At 46.8% G+C, this 26,520-nt stretch overlaps 1 protein-coding gene across 1 annotated transcript in view; it reads right to left on the bottom strand.

Moving 5' to 3' along the window:
* The window catches only part of WWC3 (WWC family member 3), a 130,136-nt gene extending 105,480 nt beyond the window's left edge, over window positions 1–24,656 (bottom strand). Inside the window, exon 1 of the mRNA XM_003261001.4 lies at window positions 24,365–24,656. Within this exon, the coding sequence (XP_003261049.2) occupies window positions 24,365–24,645 (281 nt within the window). The 5' untranslated portion in view covers window positions 24,646–24,656. The remainder of the gene's footprint in view (window positions 1–24,364) is intronic.
* Window positions 24,657–26,520: the final 1,864 nt, after the last annotated feature.

The raw sequence follows: 26,520 nt of genomic DNA, 5'->3' as shown, positions 1-26,520 counted from the left end.
CATAAACTAAGTACGTTTCACCGTGATGTGCTTCTGCATGGAATAAACAGTAAAATGCAACAATTACACCAGACCCAGCCTCTCCTTTTTTGGAGGGAGGCGATGGTTTTGAAATAGTAATCAATCTTTAAAACTGGTATACAGAGCATGGGCTAATGTATGACATGTATGGCTGACGAAGAGACTGAAACAGATTTTCCTTTGCCTTCTTCTCTGTAACACTGAATATGATGTACATAAGATAATCCTATATAAAATGCACAGCAAAAAAAATATGTTTTGCTAAAAATAAATAAAAATAAATACAAAAGCTTTTGCCCTGACATGGAATTTAACAAAACACATGCATTTATATGGAACTGAAGCCCTTTGAAGCGCTCTTTTTTCTTCTCTTTTCCCACATACCAATATCTGGTCTCAGGAATCCCTATGTTCTTCCCAACATTTGTGCATAAGTAACTCATTTTAGACCAGCAGGAGACAAGGGTGGGGAAAGAGGGTCCAGGTTGTGGACTGGTGCAGAAGGTGACAGGAAGGAAGAGCGACTCGCGTGGAATACGGTAGGCTCTCCCGCCCCTATGGACCCAGAAGCAACAAGGGAACCACTAGGGTGGATCCCAGATCCATGGATGGGGTTTCCTCATAAGAGATTCCTGTGGGGCAGAAAATCCTGGGGACCCTCTCTCTCCTGCCCCCGTGCTCAGCTTCCTATCAGATGGAGAACTTCTTTCATTAGAAAGCTTCACCAACAGCCCCGGAACCATCCCACTTTCTCAGTTTTGAGCCCAGCCCTCAGCCATCCTTTGGAATTAAGGGTACTTTGGGTGGGGGCAAAGCAGGCTAAAGATATTGTTCTTCATGGTAGAAAACCTCAATATGCCACATTGACACGATTAAAGGGATATTTCAAACAAGTACTGAGAGTGCTCTCCCGACCAGACGAGTCCCCACAGAACTAAGCATTGCACCGCTCAAGGGCTTACGCATGAATGCCAGGGTGCCCTTCAGGTGGACAAAGTGTCACCTCCTGAGAGGTGTGACAACATGACAAGTCTTCATCAAGACACCTCGAGGGGCTGGGCCACCCTGTCACATGAACCATCAGGACAAAGGGCAGCCTACTGCACATTTCACAAATGCTCTGCAAGGGCATTCCGGGAACGGGGAGCAGGAAGCTGATGGCAGCTGATTCTCTACAGAGCCACTGGATTCTCTTTTTTTTTTTTTTTCTTTTTTCAAGACTTCCCTTTGAACATAGGATTCTCTTTTTGATGCCACCTGTTCAGTCAGGTCACCGGTTACCTTAACAACTGCTTTGCCATGTATTAGTTTTATGTTTGTTCCCTTTGGGGTGGGGATGTATTATCAGAATCACCCGAGTGGCTTGAGGGACAGGGGCTATGTTTAAGAAAGCTTCCCAGGTGTGCTGTAAGAAATCCCAAGGAATGAATCGCTGGTCCCGTTCTTGAGCCTGGTTGCTAATGGAACCCACTGGGAGCACTTTTCAAAAAAGGATGCCACTTGAAATTCATTTATATGCTGGGCGTGGTGGCTCACGCCTGTAATCCCACCACTTTGGGAGGCTGAGGCAGGCAGATAACGAGGTCAGGAGATCGAGACCATCCTGTCTAACATGGTGAAACCCCGTCTCTACTAAAAATACAAAAAATTAGCCAGGCATGGTGGCGGGCACCTGTAGGCCCAGCTACTCGGGAGGCTGAGGCAGAAGAATGGTGTGAACCTGGGAGGCAGAGCTTGCAGTGAGCCCAGATCGCGCCACTGCACTCCAGCCTGGGTGACAGAGTGAGACTCCATCTCAAAAAAAAAAAAAAAGAAAAGAAATTCATTTATGTGATAAGTATCTAGTCATGTTCTCGTCACATTTATATATTCTAGTCTGAATATATAAAGAACTCTTAACACTCAGAAACAAAAAGATAAACTAATTTTCAAATGGGCATGGAACTTGAATAGATATTTTTCAAAATAAAAAGATATACAAATGGCCAACAGCACATGAAGAGATGCCCAACATCATCAGTCATTGGGAAATGCACATTAAAACCACAATGATATGCCACTTCACACCTACTAGGTTAGCCATTTTTTAAAAAGCCAAAAAAAAAACAAAACGCAAAATAACAAGTGTTGGCAAGGACATGGAAAAGCTGGAATCCTCCTATACTTTTGCCAGTGGGGAAGTAAAACAGTGCAGCCACAGCTGGCCGTGGTGGCTCACACCTGTAATCCCACTACTTTGGGAGGCTGAGGTGGGCGGATCATGAGGTCAAGAGATCAATACCATCCTGGCTAACACAGTGAAACCCCGTCTCTACTAAAAATACAAAAAATTAGCCGGGCGTGGTGGCAGGCGCCTGTAGTCCCAGCTACTTGAGAAGCTAAGGCAGGAGAATGGCGTGAACCCGGGAGGCGGAGCTTGCAGTGAGCCGAGATCGCACCATTGCACTCCAGCCTGGGCAACAGAGCGAGACTCCGTCTCAAAAACAAAACAAAACAAAACAAAACAAAAAACAAAAACAAAAACAAAAAAAGGTGCAGCCACTGTAGAAAACACCCTGGCAGTTCCTCAGAAACTTACACATAGAATTACCATATGACCCAGCAACCCCATGCCTAGGTATATACCCTAAAAAACTGAAAACAGGGACACAAATACTTCTACCTGTATTTCACAGTAGCACTTGACAATAGCCAAAAGGAGGGAAACAAATGTCCACCAAACGATGAATGGATAAACACAATGTAAACGTAGCCCAGCCATACAATGAAATATTACTTGGCCATAAAATGGAATGAAGTTTAGCCAAGAGCGGTGGCATGGAACTGTAGTCTCAGCTACTCAGGAGGCTGAGGCGAGAAGATTGCTTGAGCCTGGGAGGTCAAGGCTGCAGTGAGCTGTGATTTACACCACTGCACTCCAGCCTGGGTGACAGAGTGAGACTCTGTCTCAAGAAAAAAAAAAAAAGTAATGAAATATTTGACACGTTACAATATAACATGGATGAATCTTGAAAACATTGTGCTAAGTGAAAGAAGCCACAGAAGGGCATATATTCTATGATTCTATTAATATGAATTGTTTAATAAAGCAATGTCTCGCCACCTCTGATCACTATTATTAATGCCTGATTTCTGAAATACCTGTAAGAACAGAACTCTCTACGATAAACAGAACTAGAACATCATAGGCTTGAAGCCACGGGTATCATTTCTATCTTGAGATCGATCTTGCTCCTCAGATTTCCCGCATGAACAGGCAAATCCATAAAGACAGAAAGTAGAATGGTGACTGCCTGAGGCTGGGGATAAGGAGAAATGGGCAGCTGAGGCAGGGGATAAGGAGAAATGGGCAGCGACGGCTTAATGGGTACACAGTCTTCTTTTGGGGTGATGAAAATGTCTTGGAACTAGATAAAGGTAGTGGTTGCACAACACTGTGACAATACCAAATGCCACTGAATTGTACACTTTAAAATAGTGTTTAATGTTTAATTTTATATTCTTTTTTTTTTTTTGGAGACAGGGTGTCTGACTCTGTCGCCCAGGCTAGAGTGCAGTGGCGAGATCGTGACTCACTACAACCTCTGCCTCCCAGGTTCAAGTGATTCTCCCACCTCAGCCTCCCGAGTAGCTGGGACTACAGGCACGTGCCACCAAGCCCGGCTAATTTTTGTGTTTAGTAGAGATGGGGTTTCACCATGTTTAATTTTATGTCATGTTAATTTTACCTTGATTTTTTTAATGGAGGAAAGATGGACATCAGGGGGCTTCCTGGGCCCTGCTGATCAGAACCTCCTAGCATGGCACAAATACAAATATATAGCTCCCAGGTTAATCTAACATGCAGCTAGGATTGAAAAGCACCAGGTTAGGATACTGTATACATGTATACACAACCTTCAATATAAAAGTGGGGGCCAGGTGTCGTGGCTCATGCCTGTAATCCCAGCACTTTGGGAGGCTGAGGTAGGCAGATCACTTGAGGCCAGGAGTTCAAGACCAGCCTGGGCAACATAGCGAAACCCCATCTCTACTAAAAATACAAAAAATTAGACGGGCGTGGTCATGCATGCCTGTAATTCCAAGTACTCAGGAGGCTGGGGCATGAGAATCGCTGGGACCTGGGAGTGGAGGTTGCAGTGAGCCAAGATCGTGCCACTGCACTCCAGCCTGGGTGACACAGCCAGACTCTGTCTCAAATATATATATATATATCTCATATATTTATCATATATATGAGATATACATATGAGATATATATATATATATAAGCACTTCTGTGGCCAACACCTCAGGGTTTTACCTGCTGCTACACTCATCATGGATAAAGTGTATAACATTTCCGCCTGCTCCCTCTTCCCAGAAAAGAAAATGTGCATTTTAAGGCCGGGAGCGGTGGCTCACGCCTGTAATCCCAGCACTTTGGGAGGCCGAGGCGGGCGGATCATGAGGTCAGGAGATCGAAACCATCCTGGCTAACACGGTGAAACCTTGTCTCTACTGAAAATACAAAAAATTAGCCGGGTGCAGGAGCGGGTGCCTGTAGTCCCAGCTACTCGGGCGGCTGAGGCAGGAGAATGGCGCGAACCCGGGAGGCAGAGCTTGCAGTGAGCCGAGATCGCGCCACTGCACTCTAGCCTGGCGGACCGAGCCAGACTCCATCTCAAAAAAAAATTTTTTTTAAAAATTAAAAAAAAAAAAAGAAAATGTGCATTTTAAAACAATGTAAGTAGATGTGCAACATTCAGAAAATGAAGGTAATGGCTACATTACAGATATGAGGCACTCAAGAGCAACATAACCAGAACAGTGAGTGGATTCATAATCATGCCCCCAGAATGATGGACACAGTTTAGTCTGCATAGTCTTCAAACAAACCACAGAGTGGTGGTCACAAATCAGCAGGCCACTGTGTGCTCATTATGAACACCAAATAAGGGCAAATGTGAACGGGCTCTTAGGAGTACCAACAAGACCAGATGGGCAGGTAAACTTCAGTTGGAGCCATGGGCAGCTCAACAAAAGAAAGAACAATCTAACCTGGAGCTGGCTACCATCTGTGGTTAGAGATGTTATTCAGCAGGAAGGACTCAGCCACATGACTGCAGATGGGCCAATGTTTTTTATTCGTGTGGGAAATCTGAGGAGTAAGACCGACCTCAAAATAGAAATGATGCCTGTGGCTTCAAGCCTATGATGTTCCGATTCTTTTCACTGTCGAGAGTTCTTACAGGCATTCCAGGAATCAGGTGTGAGTAACAGTGGTCAGAGATGGTAAGACATTGTTTTATTAAACAACTCCACTGGAGTAGAGGTAGTTACTATGAAGGATCGCTGTACATACAATTCATTTGCTCATTTATAAACAAACTATGCCGCAACTGACACCTTTTCCCAGCACCTTCTTTTTCTTGCTTCTGGAGAGTTCTTACTTTGATCCCATCTTTTGATCCCAGTAAGCATAAGACCTAATTAGTAACAGATTCATGGCCTAACAGTCATACTTCTGTTTCATCTTTACTTTCACAGCAAGTCATGGGAGGAAAAAAAGAACTGAAGAACATCAATTTCTTTAAAACCCATTCATTAATACGAGAACTATAACTTTAATGTAGGGCTGTCTTTTTGGTGAGGAAAAAAACCCAACCACTTCTTACACCTCCCAGCTTTGCAAACATTACCGGCCAACCACTTCACAAAATCAATTCCAGTAACTACTGTGCTTGAGGTACCATTATGTCATTGGTTTGCTTCATGGAAAATTTCCTGATTTTCATTTATTTCAGTAGTTTGGAACATGCCAAGATACTCACTTTCTCTAACTCTGGGTGGAAAGGTAAAGCAACCCAACACCAGTTAGACATAAAAAAAGACTATGGAGAAGAGAGGAAAGACCCAGAGGCATGCTTGCTTTTTCTGCTACACAATCGATACTGAAGAGCTTCCGAGGAATCCAAGCTGTCTGTGAACTTCCTATGGGTTTGGAGAGCGTTCTTAAACAAACTAATCGCGCGGGTCAGAGGTGAAAGACACAGCTTAGCTTTGGCTCCCCACCACCTGGTTGGGATTAATCCACATGGTTTTATAACTCCAAAAATGAGACAAAAGTAGCATTTGTGCTTGAAGTGAAATGATAGGGTGTTATTCTCACTGATGCAGAAAAGGGATGACCACTCCAACTGATGAGAGAAGGACTACTAACCACTCCTAAATAAATGGGAAGAAGGTGATACGTTTCTCTACTTTACATAACAAGAGAAAAACTGGCCCACCTTAAGAAAATGCAGACTTTGGATTCCATCAAATATTTACTGAGCTGGCACTAGGTTTAGGGCTGAGACCCTGACAATGACTCAGGAAAAACAAGCATTTTATCAGTCATGTGTTTACGTAAAACTTCAGTGTCATCTATCTTTTAAAAGGAGCTGAGTGGCAAATAGCACAACAAAGAGAATTATCTCTATTAGTAATTCTAAAGCATAATAAGGACATGTGTTCCTTTTTAAAAATTGAAAGTAAGTCTATCTAAAGCCTTGAGGTAAAGCTGAGGGCGGGAAGTTGTTCAAACAGGAATTATTGGTTCTGGCCACTGCAGTCGCATTTAAAATGCAAGAGCTACTCTGTCCTTCGCCTGTAACTACATGTGAATGCAAGAAGCTATTGCCACGTCCATGGTGACATTTTGGAGGTTTATGATATGCGTTCAGTGGGGTGGTTGTCAGTGCCTTGGCTTTTAATATTGAGAATAACAAGGTGACAATTTTGGGTTAACCTGGCCAGGTCAATCACAGAATGATGTATCTGGAATGCCTTTTGAATCAGTATTATCTACAGCAAACCAAACAGTGTCACAGTGCTCCTGAAGAAAATGTACAATGTTCCCCTGGGGGAAAAATGTTAAAAGCGCTGTAGAGTTGGCCACCATGGACTTCAAGCCCTACAATTTTAGAGCCAAACCATCCCAGCCATTAGAAAGCAAACGATCACCACTTCTTTTTTTAAAATAATAATAAAATATCAGTTTCTAAACACAAGAACTTACAGCATTACACAGGCATTCCAAAAGCACATATGAATATTCTCTGAGATGGAGTCTCACTCTGTCATCCAGGCTGGAGTGCACTGGCATGATCTTGGCTCACTGCAACCTCTGCCTCGCGGGTTCAAGCGATTCTCCTGCCTCAGCCTCCCGAGTAGCTGGGATTACAGGTGTGCACCACCATATCCAGCTAATTTTTGTATTTTTAGTAGAGATGGGGTTTCACCATGTTGGCCAGGCTGGTCTCAAACTCCTGATCTCAGGTGATCCACCTGCCTCAGCCTCCAAAAGTGCTGGGATTACAGGCATGAGCCACCGTGCCCGGCCAAAGACGCTGTCTTTTAGGACACAGCCCCACTGCTAAAATAACAGGCACATCATGCACGTGCTGCACACTACTTCCTGTTCCACAGAATTCCTTACAGCCCCAGCAGCAAAACTGAGAAGCAGTCCAGGAAAAAACCCCAGCTCCTCTGCTGATCCACGCATGACAGCCTTGATATCCACTTTGGCAGAACACTTTACTCCTCAAGCCAGCAAGGATTCTGAGGGAGGTTCTCAGGAGCTGTGGTGAAGCAGAGGACCAAATCGCAGGGTCCAGGTCCTCAGGAAGCCACCCCACTGTCTCCTCCTTGGCCTGAGCCACGATTGCTCAGCCCTGGGGGCAGCTGCCATCTCCTAAACCAGTCTCCTTGCTTCAGCTCCTGCCCTCCTAGTCCCCCACAGCAGTCAGAGCGACCTCAATGAAATGTTAAGTCTCCCAACAGAATAGTTCCCCTACTTGCTCAGAGTCACACCCAGAGTCCCTGCAGTCGCTCATGAGGTGCTGCCACCGCCGCCTCACCCCATCACCCTCCTCCTGGCCCATTGCGCTCATCTTAGCACCTGTAGCTCCTTCTCCCTGAAAGCCTCTGACCCTAGACACCTCGGGGTCCCTCCTCCCCTCCCGCAGGCACCTGAAAAATAAGGCCTCTCCAGCCGCTCTCCACAAAACGGTCACCCACCCAGCCACACAGTCCCACCAACCTCACCCTGCCAGTCTGCACCTTGTAATGTGGTGACAGGCTCAGTGATTGCTATTTGCCACCACTGCACCGGAAGCCCCACATGGGCAAGGGCCAATGAGAACAGCTCGCTGCTGGAGCCCTGGAGCAGGTGTGAGCCGGAGCCCCAGCTCTGCTGACTCAGGGCAGCTCACTCTCTATGGGGTGCCGCCCTGCACGGCAGGTGTGGATGACACCCCTGGGCTCCACCCACTAGGTGCCAGCAGGACACACCCCATTCCCAAGTGGGGACAGCAAAAAATGTCTCCAGACAGTGCAAATGTCCTGAGGGGCACAGTCACGCCTGCCTGAGAGTTACCACTATTTTAGTGGCATTTGTGAACCTCAGGGTGGGAAGATCTTTTACAGCCTTGGGCACATGCTGCCAGCAATACACTGAAGCCAACTCTGTATGAACTGTTCACTGTCTTCTGCTGCCTCTCTCTAACCAGCTTCACCCACTTTCCCATCTCCCACCACTGGTCCTTGGCCCCACAAAAGCAAGGACTTTCCCAGGCATCCATATGGACAAGCTGCCCATGCCACCCTTGACTCTGAGCTCTGAGAGTTTCCATCCGAGACCCAAACAGCATAGAAATTTGGGCAAACTTCATTTTGTTCCAAAAGTAAGTTCATCTGCACATTTAAATATACATCCAAAAGCTGTTGGTACACATATGACAACTGCCTCCCAGGTATTATACAAGGGTGCTGAGACATGGCTGAAGATCTTAATCTTGAATCAACTTCTCCAATTCTTTTTTTTTTTTTTTTTTTTTGAGACAAAGTATTGCTCTGTCACCCAGGCTGGAGTACAATGGCGATCATAGCTCACCACAGCCTCAAACCCCTGGGTCAAGTGATCCTCCCAAGTAGCTGGGACTACAGGCATGTGCCACCATGCCCAGTTAATTTTTAATATTTTGTAGAGATAGGGTCTCCCTATGTAGCCCAGGCTGGTCTCAAATTCCTGGGCTCAAGCAATCCTCCCGCCTCAGCCTCCCAAAGTGCTGGGATTACAGGCATGAGCCACGACGCCCAGCCAACTTCTATTCTTAACATCTGTCCAGTATTAAGTGACTGCTAGTTATGGAACAAAGTCTAATCATATAATGTGAATTTTTTTAAGTCTCTAGCAACACTGAGTGCTACAATTTCCAAGTTCCAGAATACTATGACGTCACACCTAGAAATCAGTAATTCTATACACACTCAGAGTATTTTCAGATTTGTGGCCAAGCTAATGCAACAATAATGAAAGTGTATGACACAAAAGCATTGGCTGTACAGTCATGCATTGCTTGATGATGAGGATATGTTCTGAGAAACGCATTGTCAGCCAATGCTGTCACTGTACAAACATCACACAGTGGGCTTACACAAACCTAGCTGGCACAGCCTACTACACACCTAGGCTATACAGTAGAGTCTGGTGCTCCTAGGATACAAATCTGTACTGAATACTATAGGCAATACAGTAACACAGTAGTATTTGTGTGTCTAAACATAGCTAAACGTAAAAAAGGTACAGTAAAAATATGGCATCATAATGTTAAGGGATGACCACTGTATATGCAGTCCATCATTTCGGTGCAAGACTGTATTAACACGGTAAACGAGAATGACATCAGCCAGACACAGTGGCTCACGCCTGTAATTCCAGCACTTTGGGAGGCCGAGGTGGGCAGATCACCTGAGGTCAGGAGTTCAAGACCAGCCTGGCCAACATGGTGAAACCCCGTCTCTACTAAAGATAGAAAAAATTAGCCTGGCGTGGTGGCGTGCGCCTGTAATCCCAGCTACTTGGGAGGCTGAGGCAGGAGAATCGCTTGAACCTGGGAGGCAGAGGTTGCAATGAGCCAAGATCGTACCATTGCACTCCAGCCTGGGCGACAGTGTGAGACTCAGTCTCAAAAAAAAAAAAAAAAAAAGAATGACATCAATCATGGGGTGGTAAACTGCGCATGGGTCAATTCCAACCTGCCTCCTGTCTTTGTAAGTAAAGTTTTATTGGAACACAGCCAGGCCTGTTTGTTTCTGTATTGTCTATGGCTGCTTCTGCACTACAGCAGCCGAGTCAGGCAGTTGCAACAGAATCTTCATGGCCTTCATTCACAAGTCCTATGGGTTTAAAAAAAAAAAGAGAGAGAGAGAGAGAGAGAGAGAAAATCCTATGGCTTTCAAAGCCTGAGATATTTACAATCTGGCCCTTGACAGAAAAATCTCAATGGCTCTCCTCTAATCTGTTATCTCTCCTTAGTAACATTTCACTTCCAGCAACTTCGCTTCCCCAGCCACAAAATCATGAGAATGCAAAGAACAGTTGCTTAGCGAGGAAAAACAGTTATTATAAATTCTGAGCCCTTGTCTTTACACTGCTGAGCCTCCAGTGCTACCCAACTACAAGGAAAATAAGGAGGCAACTCAGAAGCAGAAGTTGGATCATGGAGAGAGGGATTTTTTTTTATTTTATTTATTTGTTTATTTATTTTCTCGAGACAGGGTGTCACTCTTGCCCAGGCTGGAGTGCAGTGGCATGATCTTGGCTCACTGGAGCCACTACTTCCCAAACTCAAGCAATCCTCCCACCTCAGCCTCCCAAGTAGCTGGGTCTTCAGGCACATGCTCAGCTATCGTTTGTATTTTTTGTAGAGACAGGGTTTTGCCATGTTGCCCAGGCTGGTCTCAAACTCCTGGGCTCCAGTGATCCACCCGCCTCAGCCTCCCAAAGTGGGGGGATTACAGGCATGAGCCACTGCACCCAGCTAAGGGAGGGAATTTTGATAAGCAGAAGACTAAATATGCGGAGGTATCCTAAAGCTGAAGGAGTATGTAGTATGACCACAAGGACAAAGAACATGCGAGTGCCTGTTCTGCAGCAGACACTCACCTAAGATCCTTACCTAATCTTAGAGTCTTCAAAACAACCCAGAGGGCAAATGCTTTGCCCCCATTTTATGGAAGAGGAAACTGAGGCTCAAAGAGCCCAAATAACCTGCCTTAGGAGACACAGCAAACGACAGTCCCGAGTGAGACTCAAAGCTGTCCATGTCTGAAATCAGGGCTACCCACACCTAGGTAGTCCCTGCAGTTAGTGGTACATTAAGTAGTAAGTCCTCACTAATGTTTTCAATAGATCCATGGAAACTATAACTTTAAGTGAAACAACACATAAGGAAACCAATTTGACCACAGGCTAATTGGTATTAACTAGAGTGAAGTTTCTACATCCTATTTCTGGTCACAAAAACATCACCAACCTTCTAAATAAAGACCCCTAAACACTTCTAATATTAAACATTGAAATAAACATGTGAAAGATAAGAATGTTAATATTTAAAGGCCAAGTATCAATTGGTCATTTATCCACAAAATTCACTTGACTCCAAATACTGCCAGGTAAGCAGATATCACTCAACGTTATAAAACAAATAGTGTTACTAATGAGTCATCCTATTAGATAAATGCCTCAATGAAAAAGTTAGTTGCTTTAGTGAAAAACCCACTGTATTTTTAATTTAGTAATGATTACCAGCTTATTACATGGTGGTATACTCCCCTCACAGTTGGCAAGACTCCTGGGCAATGTTAATATGTGGCTTCTTGGCAAGTTTCCCTGGCAATTGTATGGACATTTCGAGAAGCCCAAAAAAGCTTTTTGCATGGTTAGAGGCTGCCAAGTCTAATCTACATAGTCTGGTTTCTCCAACTACCAAATCAAGGTAACCACCTGAATTTAAAAACAGATTTGCTTTAAAAATTGTTTGTAAATGCCCAGGCGCAGTGGCTCATGTCTGTAATCCCAGCACTTTGGGAGGCCGAGGCAGGCAGATCATTTGAGGTCAGGAGTTCGAGACCAGCCTGCCCAACGTGGTGAAACTCCATCTCTACCAAAAATACAAAAAGTAGCCAGGCATGGTGGCATGCGCCTGTAGTTCCAGCTACTCGGGAGGCTGAGACAGAAGAATCGCTTGAACCCGGAAGGCAGAAGTTGCAGTGAGCCAAGACCACGCCACTGCACTCCAGCCTGGGTGACAGAGTGAGACTCCGTCTAAAAACAAACAAACAAACAAAACAATGTTTGTAAACAACTTTATTGAGGTATAATCTGCATACCATAAACTCTCCCATTTTACATGTAAGATCCAATGTTTTTTATAAATTTACTGACTTATGCAACACACAAACCAATTTCAGTACATTTCCATCACCCCAATGACATCCCTTATGCCCAACTGCAGTCACCACACTCTTCACCCCCAGCCCCAGGCAACCGCTAATCCACTTTCGATCTCCATGGATTTGCCTTCTCTGGACACTCTGCAAAAATCAAATCATCTAATTATGTTGTGTCCATATCTGCTTCTTTCACTTAGTGTCACATTTTTGAGGTTCATCCATAGCTCCCCTTTTCATGAGAAACCTATCTAGTACTTGTGTATCCAGTGGCTGCACACCACAGACTAAAGCTGGGTTGGGTATGAGGGAGGGGAAGAAGTGGAGAAAGCATGGAAGGTTCTCCCTGAATCACTGTTGAATTAATCCTTTATGATACACCTACGCTAGTGATGGTGAATATGTGAGCGTGCATTCATTCAACAATACAGAGTGAGTGCATGGCAGACATCTCTGGGGGTGTCTGCTCATTTCAAACCAAGCCTCCATTATTCTGGGAACCACAGCTGGGCTTCCAGAGAGCTCTAATCCTCCTGAAAGCATATGCAAGCTTCTGTGTGCTGGTGCCTTTTTCTGAACACAGAATCCCTACCTTGTGTCAGATTTCCCAGGGTCCATGATTCCAAAATCCTTTAGAATCCCTGCACTCTACCATGAAGCCTTGGAGCAAGTCTAACAAGGCTGTCAACTGCACAAAAGAATACTCACCAAACAAAGATGAAGGACAAACTTGGAAATATTAGGTTGAACCATACAAATATCAAGAGTTTAATAGCTCTAAAAAACCACTGGAACCGAAAAAGAACATTATTGGAAAAACTGGTAAAATTCAAATGTCTAGAGTTTGGTTAATAGTAATGTTATCAAGGCTGGCTTCTTAGGTTTGACAAGGAAACATCACCACAGAATATACTATGGTGATATTAGATGTGAACAACAGGGAAACCATCTAATCTTTGTAACTTTTCTGTAACTCTAAAATATTCCAAAATAAAAATATATTAAAACAAACAAATTAACAAAAAAATTGGGTTTTATTCATTCCATGCCTAGAACTATCTCCTAAGGCAAACATGAAAAACAAAACTATGGAGAAAACAACTGCACATAGGGACCATTATAATTTTAGTACTTATGTAATCATAAATATCAGAGTGAAAAAGATAGGAATATTTAATAAGTGAGGGGACAGCAGCTCAGTGGCAGCCTAAACCTCCGATCTTATGCCAATCATGAGAACTATGGGGCGGCAAGGAACAGAAAACACATGAGTGAGAATGCCTTAGCTGGCTGCAAATAACAGAAATTCTAATTCGACTGGCTTTAAAGGATAAGATGATACTGTTATCACGTTTCGCGTAAGAAAAGGTACCGAAGGCAGACAGCTACCAAAGCTTAATTCATCCATCCACCCACCTCATCAAAGACAGACTTTCCACTCCACCACCCTCAGCTTCTCAGCCAGCTCCCTCCTAGTTTTGGGGGCATCAGTGTGGCTGCCCACCTCCAGATTTCCATGGAGACAGAGCATCAGTTAGCAGAAGTTCCTTCCACGTAGGTCTATGGGGACAAGGAGCCTTCTCCCCAACCATGCCTGTCTCATACCTCCCCTCCCAGCTCATTGACCAGGTCTGAGTCATGTGCTCCTGCCTCAGCCAATTGCAGGCCCAGATGCTGTATGATTGGCGTAGAGCAATCTCAGGCACTATTGATATTAGGGGCTGGATCATTCATTGCTGTGGTGGGGTCGATCCTGTGCATTGTAGGATGTTCAGCACCATCCTTGACCTCTACCCACTGGATGCCAGCAGAACCTACCCCCAGGTGTAACAATCAAAAAATCTCTCCAAATGTTTCCGAATGCCCTGGGTGTAGGGAGAAGGAAGAGGGAATCCTCCTCAGGTGAGACCCACTGGCTTAGGGCAATCAGGACATCACCAGGAAGTACAGACAAGGTCATAACCCCAGAGCCGAGAGAAGGTGTGGCCACCCCAATAAAATGGGTGCTCTGACAGCTTACAAGGAGGGACTGCTCTTGAGAGCATCAGAATAGTGTACATGAGGAAAAGTCAGTGAAACACAGCAATACAAAATGATCATTATAAATCAATAAAACCTGTCTCTACATGCATAATTTCATTCAGCAAACATTTATTGAGGGCCTACTATATGCTAAGTACTATATAGACAAAACACAATAAAATCTAAATGAGATTATTTAAATTTATTTTTAAATTATAAATAACTAGATCTCTGCTTGGTTCCTTCATTCTCAATCTCTTTTTCACTTTTTATTTTGGAATAATTACAGATTCACAGGAAGTTGCAAAGAAATATACAGGGAGGTCCCTGTGAAATGTCCGGAATAGGCAAATCTATCGGGATGAAAAGCAGATTAGCGGTTGCCAGGGACTGGGGGTATGGGGGCTGACTGCTAATGAACACGGCGTTTCTTTATGGAGTATTCAGAACTACATAGGGGTGACGGTTGCACAATCTGGTGAATATAACGAAACCCACTAAATTGTACACTTTTATTTATTTTTATTTTTTGATTTTTTTTTTTTTGAGATAGAGTTTCACTCTGTCGCCCAGGATGGAGTGCAGCGGTGCGATCTTAGCTCACTGCAGCCTCCACCTCCTGGGTTCAAGTGATTCTCCTGCCTCAGCCTTCTGAGTAGCTGGGGTTACAGGTGCCCACTACCACGCCCAGCTAATTTTTCTTATTTTTTTTTAGTAGGGACAGGGTTTCACCATGTTGGCCAGGCTGGTTGCAAACTCCTGACCTCAAGTGATCCGCCCGCCTTGGCCTCCCAAAGTGCTGGGAACACAGGCATGAGCCACCGTGCCCAAGGTAAATTTTATAGTATGCGGATTATATCTCAATTTTTTTTAAATGGAAATAATTTTCAGGGTAAATCCAGCTGACCCCATACTCCAAGCCTCCCCCATGCTGGGGACAGGCACCTGTCCACAGGACAGAGCTCTAAGTGGCAGAAAGAACACATCTCCTGCAGTGATTGTGTGGTCTCCTGGCCGAGCTCCAGGCCGCCTGGAAACACCACACCCAAGCCGGTAGATGCCCTCTTTCCTGGAGCACGGAGCCTCGTGCAGAGGAGCTAATTGGGGCACCTCTGCCTGCCTCAAAGATCCACCCCCTGCCACTGTGGGGCTGGTGACCCCAGGCTTGGTGCAGCCATCTCCCCTGTTCATTCTCAACATCAACATCCCTCCCTCCTCCTCATGCTCTCTCTCAGTCCCTTCAGTTTTAAAGAAATGAAAAGAGAACCCTCCAGATGAAAAATGCTGGAGATCCCACAGCTCCATAAGCGGCCTTTCGAGATGTCCTTGCTCTGTATTTGTAGAATTTCTGAGCAAAGGCAGAAGCACTCCACTCCTCTCACCCCTCCTTCCTCCGAACCGAACGGAGAACCGAATGGCTCGGAGCATCTTAGGCAGCCTGATCTCTCCTTCCACACACAAACGCGCACACACATACACACACACACATTCGAAAGGCCAGGCCAGCTCTCCGGGTTGCTGCAGAACACAAGTGTGAGCAGATGCATTTTCTTCTGTTTCACTGCATATATGTATACTCTTGACAGTCAGTAAATACCTATCAATTGAGAGTATTCTAAGAATTGAAGAATACACTCATAGTAATATATGTTCCCAGTTTCATATACTGGTTCAGGGTTTTTCACATAAATATGTTTGAAATTTGTTCATGGAAACACAGAAATCAGGTCCCTGTTGCACAGTATCTCAGGAACTGACAACAGGCTTGAAACAAATTCAGCGGCTAAAGATGAAGCATTGTAACCAGGTGGATGGAGGTAGCCCAGCAGTTCTCAGCCAAGGGATATTGCCCGCCCCGGGGGCCATTTGGCAATGTCTGGAGACATTTTCGAGACATCTGAGGGTGGGGAGTTTGCTACTAATATCTAGATCTAGTGGCAACAGACCAGGGACACTGCTAAACATCATATGCTACATATGACAGCCCTAACAACAAGGAATTACCCCACCGCCAGGGTTACTTTAGACCAGAGTTGAGAAACCCTGGTCTAAAGTAACACGTTCAGGATTGCTTGAGCCCAGGAGTTGGAGGCTGTAGTGAGCTATAATCATGCCACTGCACTGCACAGCCTGGGCAACGGAGCAAGACCCTGTCTCCAAAAATAAAATAAAATAAAAATTACACTTTCTTGGTTTGGACACCTTTTAGGACACTGCCCATCAGCAATACAGTAACTTGAACAGCTTAACATGTTTCTCTATGTAACCGAGTTACCGAACATACAAAACCACCACCACCAATGAAAGCTTCTGAGTGGGGTTAATAGAAGGATTTTCAGTTGGCCCCAGTGAGTCCCGGCTCCTCCTTAGGTGCCAGTAAGATTCCTCTGCTGCCCTCCTGATTTCACCTGCCTTCATTCAAGCATTAGCTAAGTCCTCTACACCATGTTTCCTTCACAATGTCTCTGACACAATCCCTGCCTTTTCTAGCCTGAGTGCCCCCGATCGCTCTAGCTCAGGCCTGTGACCACCTGAGAAAACCTGCACTAGTTTCCAACTGGCCTCTTCTCTCAGAAAGCCTACCTCTCCCCACCCCCACATTTGGCTAGCTCATCAAATATGTTTTTGGTACAGCACATCTGACGCGAGTCCCAATGTGAGTGACTCTCCATGCTTGCACAAGAAACGAGGACCCTCTGGGGGTATTGTGAGAAGCCAGGGAGAGAAAAAAGATGTAAAATGCTTCGCACAGTACCTGCCTAAGCATGTAATAAATGTCAGCTGCTGCTGTGTTTGTTATACAGACACCAAGCTGACCAGATGCTTCCATTCTCACTAAGATAACAATGCATGTGGGGGTGTTAAGTTTCCTACCGATGCTGTAACAAATTGCCACAAACCGATGCTGTAACAAATTGCCACAAACCGATGCTGTAAAAAATTGCCACAAACCGAATGGCTTAAAACAACACAAATTTATTATCTTACAGTTCTGGAGGTCAGAAATCCAAAATCAGTTTCTCTTGGCAAAAATCAAGGTGTCAGCAGGTCTGTGTTCCATCTGCAGGCTCTAGGGAACAGTCCATTTCCTTGTCTTTTCCAGCTTCTAGAGACCGCCTGCATTCCTTGGCTCATGGCCACTTGACTCCAACCTCTGCTTCCGTTGTTACATCTCCATCTCTGACTCTGACCTCACCCTCCTCCCTCCCTCTAGTAAGGATGCCTATGATGACATCGGGCCCACCCACATAATCCAGGATCATCTCCCTATCTCAAGATCCTTAACTTAATCACATCTGCAAAGTCTCTTTTGCCATGGAAGGTTACTTATTAACAGGCTTCAGGGACTACAACGTGGACATCTTTGAGGGGCCACTATACCACAGGAAGGATTAAATATCAAACAATAGTGAAGGCAAGATCAAAATAACTAATGAGTATAGCAAGGTGCAAGGGGCACGCACAGTTACCTAGCCACAGTTACCTAGCCAAGGGACAGTCAAGAACAGGCAGGGGACCTGGCTCAACTCCGAAGTCGAACAGATGCTGACCTCACTGGCTATAGGAAGTGAGGCTACTAAGTCAATCTCCCCCGGCCTCAGTTTTATCACATGATCGCCTACACCTCATGCAGCCATCATGGGCTTTCGATGAAAACATTCATGCAATTCAACCTGAAAAAGCTGACAAAGGAAAAAAGAAAGAAAACATCCATGCAAAAGCCTAGTGCATTCCACATGTGTCTGTCACAATCACAGAGCCAAGGGATCCCCGCAGGGAGAAACCCGCAGGCAGGAAGAGCATGGCGAGGCCTCGTGGAAAAGGACACGAGCACAAGGTAAGCCCCACGGCAGCCTGTCTGGTGTTGCTCAACACTGGAGTCCCAAACCCTGGAAGAGTGCCTTCGACTCAGAAATTGTGCAACAAACAGTTGTTGAATGAATGAATAAATGAATGAATGAATGAACAGAGGCAGGATGCTTAAAAATTGTGTGGATTGGGCAGCTGGGTGGGATTCTGGAAAGAGCACCCAAACAGGGGGCAGAAGACCCAGCTCAAGTCCCTTGCCCTTCTAGCAGCCAGCAGAACATACCCATTGGCTGTGGCTGCCAAGTAGAAAAAGGAATTTGAACACGATGATCCTAGCTCTTCCAGCCCCAAAGCTGTGGGACTCTGAGCTACATGCTCTGGCCTGAGTCTTACCTCCCTTACATGACAGCTCTGGGTCAGTCGAGTTGACTCATTCCCTCATTTATTTTGAACACACCCAGCACTTCCTCAAGGCCAGCACTTTTCTCCCGTTGCCCTTATCTTGCCCAGATCTTGCTTTTTTTCAAAAAAAGAAAGAAAAATCCCACACCAAAAAACCAAAAACCAAACTACAAAGTTAACTTAACATTTCTATGGCTGGTAGTTTCCCTGCATGAGTCTTGTGTGGTTTACATTAGTAGCACACTAATATATTAACTGAATACATTAAGTCAGAGTACCTTGACCATTTCATGAAAAGGTATTTACTGGCTGGACGCGGTGGCTCACGCCTGTAATCTCAGCACTTTGGGAGGCTGAGGCGGGCGGATCACCTGAGGTCAGGAGTTCAAAACCAGCCTGGCCAACATGGCGAAACCCTGTTTCTACTAAAAATACAAAAACTAGCCAGGTGTGGTGGTACAAGCCTGTAATCCCAGCTACTTGGAAGGCTGAGGCAGGAGAATTGCCTGAACCCGAGAGGGGGAGGTTGCAGTAAGCCGAGATCGCACCACTGTACTCCAGCCTAGGCAAGAGTGAGACTCCATCTTAAAAAAAAAGAAAAGAAAAGGTATTTACCACTGGGCAGAAAATATGGGAAGAACACTTTTGCCTCTTTTGTAAAGATTCACTGTCTTTAACAGTTGTGTTTACGTGTGCGTCTTGCAGGGTTGTGTGGGTATTATCCTACAGATTGACTGAGTGGATGATCTTGCTTATCTACTGCTGGAAAAGCACTAGAACCCCTCACCCAGAAGGATGGGCAAGGAAAAAGACAACCCCAGGCTCAAGTGAGCCCACCTTTTCTCTGAAGTGATCATTATCCAAGAAATTGAATCAATCCTGGGATGCCTTGCAACCATTATCTTCATCTTATGTGTCTGTGTGCCACCTCCCAGACCAGCTTGGTTTCCACATACTGTCCCTGCACACAGAAGGCCAAGACTCTCCACAAATATTTCACTTTATTAGATTTAAACAGGGATAACTGAACTCAGTAGAATTTAACTTTGCTTTTATTCCATCAGATTCGTTTTATTGAATTTATGGGAAAGACAGACACCATTAGCAAAAGGATCTGGAATGGAAGTCAAGAAGCCTACCGTAGGCTCACCAGATGACCATGAACATGTTGCTGACCCATGGGCTCCTGAAGTAGAACCTAACTAGAGATGGTGATACGTGTTATTTCCACTTCCCAAATCAGAGTGAAAGGAAGGAGAAGGAAACTCGGAGATTCCCAAACATCCAGGAGCTATTTTTGGAAATGAATTACTTTTCCTTTCACTTTTCTTTAAAAAATAAATGAATGAATGAATGAATGAATGAATAAATAAATGGAAGGAAAGGAAAAGACCAAAAAATATTAGACCAAAAAATGAAGGTTGATGATCTAAATGGAAGCAAGAGACACTTCTTCCAGGGACTGACCCCTTACAGCCTTAAAAACAAGATGTTCCCCCATGTTCATACAAACACTATCTATAACCTTAAAAAAAGAAAAAGGGAGAAATCATTACCTGTTTATCAGAAAGCTCAACCAGGACAGTTTATATAATCCAAAAATAGACTCTGTGGGATAAATATAGTAAACCTCCTATTAGTTAATACTGAATAACTAAATAAAAGTTCCAAGAAGGTAGCAATGATGTTATTTGGCTGTTAAACGGGATTCCAACCTAGCAAATTCCAGAGCTATGGATTGTTTTCCTCTTAAAGCAAAAGCATCTTCAGAAGACTTTTAAGATACCACAGAATTCCTCCATGAAGCACAGGTCAAATCCCATCTGGTGAACAAATGGGTCCCCAAAAGCTTATGCCATGACATGATCTTGCTCTTCAGCCATCCCCATGATTATTTACACTTTGATCTCAAATATGATATCATCCACCATACTTAAGCTGCCCAGAGCTGGCATTTCCAGTACCGTACAACTCCACCTGAGCTACAGGAAATGGAACATGAGGTTTCAAACACTCAGTCCATCTATAGGATAATACCCAAATAACCCTGCAAGACACACACGTAAACACAACTGTCAAAGACAATGAATCTTTACAAAGGGGGCAAAAATGTTCTTCCCATATTTTCTACCCAATGGTAAATACCTTTTCATAAGGTGGTCAAGGTATTCTGAGTTAATATATTCAGTTAATATATTAGTGTGCCACTAATGTAAACCACACAAGACTCATGTAAGCAAACTACCAGCCACAGAAATAAGTTAACTTTGTAGTTTGTTTTTTTGTTTTTTGTTTTTTTTTGGTGTGGGGTTTTGTTTTGTTTTGTTTTTTGAGACAAGGTGTCACTCTGTCACCCAGGCTGGAGTGCAGTGGCACAACCACGGCTCACTGCAGCCTGGATCTCCCCAGCTCAAGCAATCCTCCCACTTCAGCCTCCTGAGTAGCTGGGACTATAGGCGCACGCTACCCCGCCCACGTAATTATTTTATTTGCTTGTAGAGACAGAGTCTCCCTATGTTGCCCAGGTTTGTCTCGAACTCCTGGACTCAAGCAATCTTGCCACCTGGGCCTCCCAAAGTGCTGGGATTACAGGCATGAACCACCACGCCTGGCCTAACTTTGTAGTTTTTAACCAAGTTTTTGGGTATGATTCCCAGTAAACTAACTATGAAATATTATATGTACAGTATCAATCTATAGAAATAGTGAATTTAAACTGAAAGTAAGTTTTTTCGTTTGTTTTTTGAGACAGAGTCTCACTCTGTCACCCAGGCTGAAGTACAGTGGCGTGATCTCGGCTCACTGCAACCTCCCCTCCAGGGTTCAAGTGATTCTGCTGCCTCAGCCTCCCAAGTAGCTAAGACTACAGGCGCACACCACTACGTCCGGCTAATTTTTGTGTTTTTCGTAGAGACAGGGTTTCACCATGTTGGCCAGGCTGGTCTTGAACTGACCTCCAGTGATCCACCCACCTCGGCCTCCCAAAGTGCTGGGATTACAGGCATGAGCAACCACGCCCAGCCAATCGAAGGTAGGCTTATAATCAAACTAAAAAATTGTTTCTAAAATATTGAGATTGTGTATACATCTGTATCCACATCCGTAAAGACGTCTCCTTATATCTTCATTGTTGTAACTTTAAAAAGCAGAGTTACAATAATTTCACCAACATGGTCTGAGCTGGCACTATCAAATGTTAAACACAACACGGAATGGAATTACTATAAAACTCGAGAAGAGATTTTGTTTACAACCCTTGGACCATATTTTATGCTATACACTTTTTACTAAAGTTTATATGAAATTATGTTTAAAGTCAACAACAATTTTCACTTAACCTACTACATTCATTTATTCCACCACAATTTCATTTTCTTAAAGAGAAAAAAAAAAGCTATTATTTATTTGCCTTTCTCCTGTCAGGGCTCTATGTGGAAGCTGTTTGGTGAAAGTCCTCGTATTTCTTGAATACCATTTTCCTGTGTGTGACTCAAACGCAACTCAAAAAGGGTTTTAACTGTCAGATGCGCATGGAGAAAACACTGCCCTCTGACATGCAGTTCTTCCCATATAATAAAAGTTAATTACAACTTTAAAGGATAACCCGCCACCTATAAAACTCGGCCAGGTTCTGTTTTGAAAGAGGAAGAAGAATGACTATTACAGCCTTCAGCCGACTCCACTTAAATGTTTGTGGCTTGCTGAACATTCCATACATATTTCGGGCAAGGTATTATGGGAGCTGAAGTTCAAGCTGTCCCCTGCTGAATTTTCACTCACTATAAAAACAACGTCTCACAAAAGTACACACATGTTTTTACTTTACAAAAAAAAGGTAAAATATCCACTTTTGTTCACTCAATTGACACTTTTAGCATTAGAATGGAGACTTTTTAAAAACCTTTAAGTGATTGTCTGAAAAGTAACAAATCAATTTCTGGAAAAAAGGAATATAGGAAATGTGTCTGAAATACATGGAAAACGAGATTCTCCAAGCTGATTTCTGTATGGTCCATTCACGTTTGTCACAGGTTACACCATTAAAAAGAAAATCCTCACATTGTTATCTTTCAGCATGAATCTCCACTCCAATATAACCACAACTGTTTTATATTACCCTTGGAAAGTGAGCCTTAGCCTTTTCTAAGCAAAACACTATTTTAATTGGTTCATTTTCCAGTTGTTTGGGTTTTTAACATACATATGGTATAAAAGGGCACTGCATTCCAAGCAGTTCTACCAATTCCAGAACCATCCAAGGGTTGATCAAACAGCTGGGGCTCTAGCCTTTGGTTAAAATTTTAACACGATCTCACCTGATTTTCAAAATAACTAGGCATCTTTTTAACCCATAAAATTGTACTAGGATTGATAGAGGTTTCTGAGCCCAGAGGTTTGCAATGTTCAGCGAGAATGTTAGGGAACCACGATCTTTTTGTTTTGCTTTCTTTTGTTTTCCCCTGCTTGAACTCAGAGAAATCTTCAAACAATTCAGCAGCTTCTCTCCTCAAAAGTTTATTTTCAGACGCCAGTGCCATGCAGGCCGCCTTCCCTGTGCAGGTAGGAGGAAGCAGGCACAATGTCACCACACTGGGCCTTTGCAAGTCTTCAAATCACTGGGAAGCCTGTGGTGTTTCCTTTTTGGCACTCAGGCCCTGGAAGGAGAGTTGCTCTAGAGAGGACAAGACATCAGATAACCTGTGGAAACACTTGATGTCCACAGAAATCCCCATTCCACACAAAATACATCTCTGTAAAAGCAGTTGAACAATCGAAACCCGTAGACAATCGAGCAAAAAGTTAAGGAAAAGCTTCATTACATGAAATTAATTAAATGAAATCTGGTAGTGCTTTTACAAGAATCAGTTTTTACTTGATTGGGTTTTCATACGCAATAAGACAGCTTTGTACCCCATGCATATCTTTCACAAAAAGGAAACTTAAAATACAATTCTTGTTTTTCGTTTATTCCAAAAGCATATGGGACTAATCATATTGCATTCTGGCTGCAGTACAGAAGGCTATTTCAAACAGAGTTTTAACTCACGAGTTTTAAGGCGCTAAAGAGCAACTAGAGTTTGGGAACAGACTTTTCCAACTCCAATAGGGTTGGGAATCCCTCAAGGGCCCGTCTGGCATCAGGTTTTGGATGGAAACCAGCCTGAACCCGCCAGACAGGGAACCCGCACCCCAAAGCTGGGGCGCACGTTTGTGATCCAAGGTGACAGCTCATCTCGCCACCGCGGGGCTGGGGACACCTGCAGAACCAGGGCCGGGGCAGTGGGCCGCAGACGCCCGGGACCGGGATGGGCGAGGCTGCCGCAGAGAAAGGAAAAGAAGGCCATCTGTCAGCCCCAGGAGAGGAAATTCCAGGAGCCCAGTTCCCAGGCGCCGGACAGCGGGTGACGTGAGGGAACCGAATGAGAGGGTCCGCCCAGCGGCGGGGGACCTGTAGGCGGCCGGCCTCGGCGCTCAGAGGGCTCGAGGCCTGGAGAAGGGGGCACCTCCATTCTTGGTCAGAGCCCTGGGAGTCGGGGTACTGGGAGGGTGGATCCTCTCCCGGACCCCCGGAACCAAAGATCTTCACCCAGCCCCGAGGGCCTCCTGGTGTCTCCGATCCTCTCCCTGGGCCCAAGGGATGGGGGCGCCTCGATCGTAGCCTGGACCGGAGCACTCCAGGGAGTCCCCTGGTTCCGGGGATGGAGGCGCTCCGAGCTCTGCCCGGGCCCGGGGGCTCTCGGCGGCCCCGCGCTGGGCGGGGCGTGTCCCCAGCGCATCCGCGGTGGCGCCGGCCGGCGGCCCGGGTCGTAGCGCCCGCGCCGGGTCTGGCGCCCCCAGCCGGCCCGCTTACCGGTCGCGGGGGTCGATCCACGACGTCTGGCGCGTGTTGTGGTCAATGTAAAAGACGCGGCCGTCGTAGTCTCGCGCCTCCTCCCAGCCGGCGGGCAGCGGCAGCTCGGCGCTCTCCCGGGCCCGCGGCGGCGGCGCGGAGGGAGCGGGGGGCGTGGGGACCGCGGCGGGGGGCGCCGGCGGCGGCGGTTCCCGCTGGGGCTGTGCGGGCGGCGGCGGCTCCCGCGGGGCCTCGCGCGGCTGTCCCCGCCGTCGCCGCCGGCCGCCGCTCAGCCAAGGCATGACGGCGCGGGCCCCGCCGCCGCCCGGCCGCCCCACGCGCGCCGCCTCCTCCGCCAGCACTAAGGCCCGGCGCCCGGGGCGCGGGGGCGGCCGCGGGGAGCCGCCCGCCGCTCCTGGCGCATCCTCCGCCCGGCGCCCGTGCACCGGCGTCCGCCCGCCCGCCCTAGCAAGCCGCTGCCCGCGCCTCCCACTCCGTTCAGCTAGCCCAGGTGGCCGCCGCGCGCGAAGTCACAGCCCGGGAGCCGCCGCCGCCGCCGCCGCCGCCGCTGCCGGCCGCCCCTCCGTTCCCGCGGCGCGCCCGGCCATCTTCGTTCCTCGGCGCGGCCAGGGCGAGCAGGGGCGGGGCGTTCGCAGGCCCCGCCTCCGGCCGTCCCGCCCCGTTCTCACCCAGGCCCCGCGGCTCCTCCCACGCCGGCTGCTCCTCCCGAATCTCCCACGGAGGCTCCCGCTCCTCCCGCCGCCTGTGCTTCTCCACGCACTCCCGCTGCTCCGCCTTCCCCGGCCCGCGTCCTCCGCGCCTCTCTGTCGCCGGCTGCTCCGCCCCCAGTCTCCCTGGGGGTCCTCCTTGGCGCTCGGCTCCTCGACCCCACCCCCACCCCTCCGCTTGCTCCTCCCCCTCCGCCGTCCTCCCTCTCCGCGCGCTCCTCCCTCTCTCCCTCCCGCTGCACCACCTTCCTCCGGCCTCGGGAAACCGCATGGAGGCCAGGATGGGCGCCGCCGCGTCAGTCCGCCCCCGGGCCACCGCGTAGAGGAAGGCGGGCGGGGAGGACGACGCCCTACCCGGACTGCGGGCGCGGCCTGCCTGGGGTGACTCCTCGGGCGCAAACAATTCCCGAGAGAGCGGGCAGTGCCCTCCCTTCACCCGCTCCCGGGCTCTGGCTGTCTGGAGAGACCCTCTGCGCACTTGGCGGGAGGCTGCGCCCTCGGTCTCCCACACAACCCGTCTGGTCCCGCGAAGGTGGGAAAAGCCCCTGAAGGCGGGGCCGAGGGAGCTGAGGAGCTAGGGGAGCCCGCGGCCGGTCCTCTCGGGCGGCGCAGGGAGGACGCCTCTGGAAGCGGGCAGCTGGGCAGGTGGCCACTTCGCGTCCCCGCCAGGACAGCCCTAGAAGGGCTAACCTGGGTGCCCACACTAGGCGGGAGCTCCTTGACCTTCCCTGAGCTCTTCATCCGGTTTGTGGGGTCTGATCGTTTGAGCAGAGACCCAAGTAGACCATTGCTGGGGAGGAAGCCGGGTCAACTCCTAAAACCTTTCAGCCTAGACGGGAACTTCTGTTTCACTGGCTCCCAGCTGGGGAAGCTGAAGCTCCAGAGTTGGGGCTGTGTCTTGCTCTAAATCCCCCACCTACTTCGTGCCCCAGACCCACAGCCGCAACACGTTATGCCAGGCAATGCAGGACAGTATCAGGGAGATTTTTAAACAGTTACAGTGATACAAAAATATCTGGTAGAGCCTGACTGAAATCCAGATACACAGGGGAAGAGACTGGAGGAAAATGTCCCGAAATGCTCACAAGAGTTTGCATTCCTTTGGCGGGATTTTTAAAAATGATTTGCCTTCCAATTTTTTGTAAAATGGTAATATTACTTTTATGAGAGGAAAGGTTGTTTTAAAAAAGAAGAATGGGCCGGGCGCGGTGGCTCACGCTTGTAATCCTAGCACTTTGGGAGGCCCAGGCGGGCGGATCACGAGGTCAGGAGTTCGAGATGAGCCTGGCCAGCATGGTGAAATCCCCGTCTCTACTAAAAATACAAAAATTAGCCGGGCATGGTGGCGCATGCCTGTAATCCCAGCTACTCGGGAGGCTGAGGCAGGAGAATTGCTTGAACCCGGGAGGCGGAGGTTGAAGTGAGCCGAGATCGTGCCACTGCACTCCA

Source organism: Nomascus leucogenys, chromosome X (genome assembly GCF_006542625.1).
Source record: "Nomascus leucogenys isolate Asia chromosome X, Asia_NLE_v1, whole genome shotgun sequence".
NCBI classification, from domain to species: domain Eukaryota; kingdom Metazoa; phylum Chordata; class Mammalia; order Primates; family Hylobatidae; genus Nomascus; species Nomascus leucogenys.
This window is presented reverse-complemented; position numbering and strand designations above follow the sequence as displayed.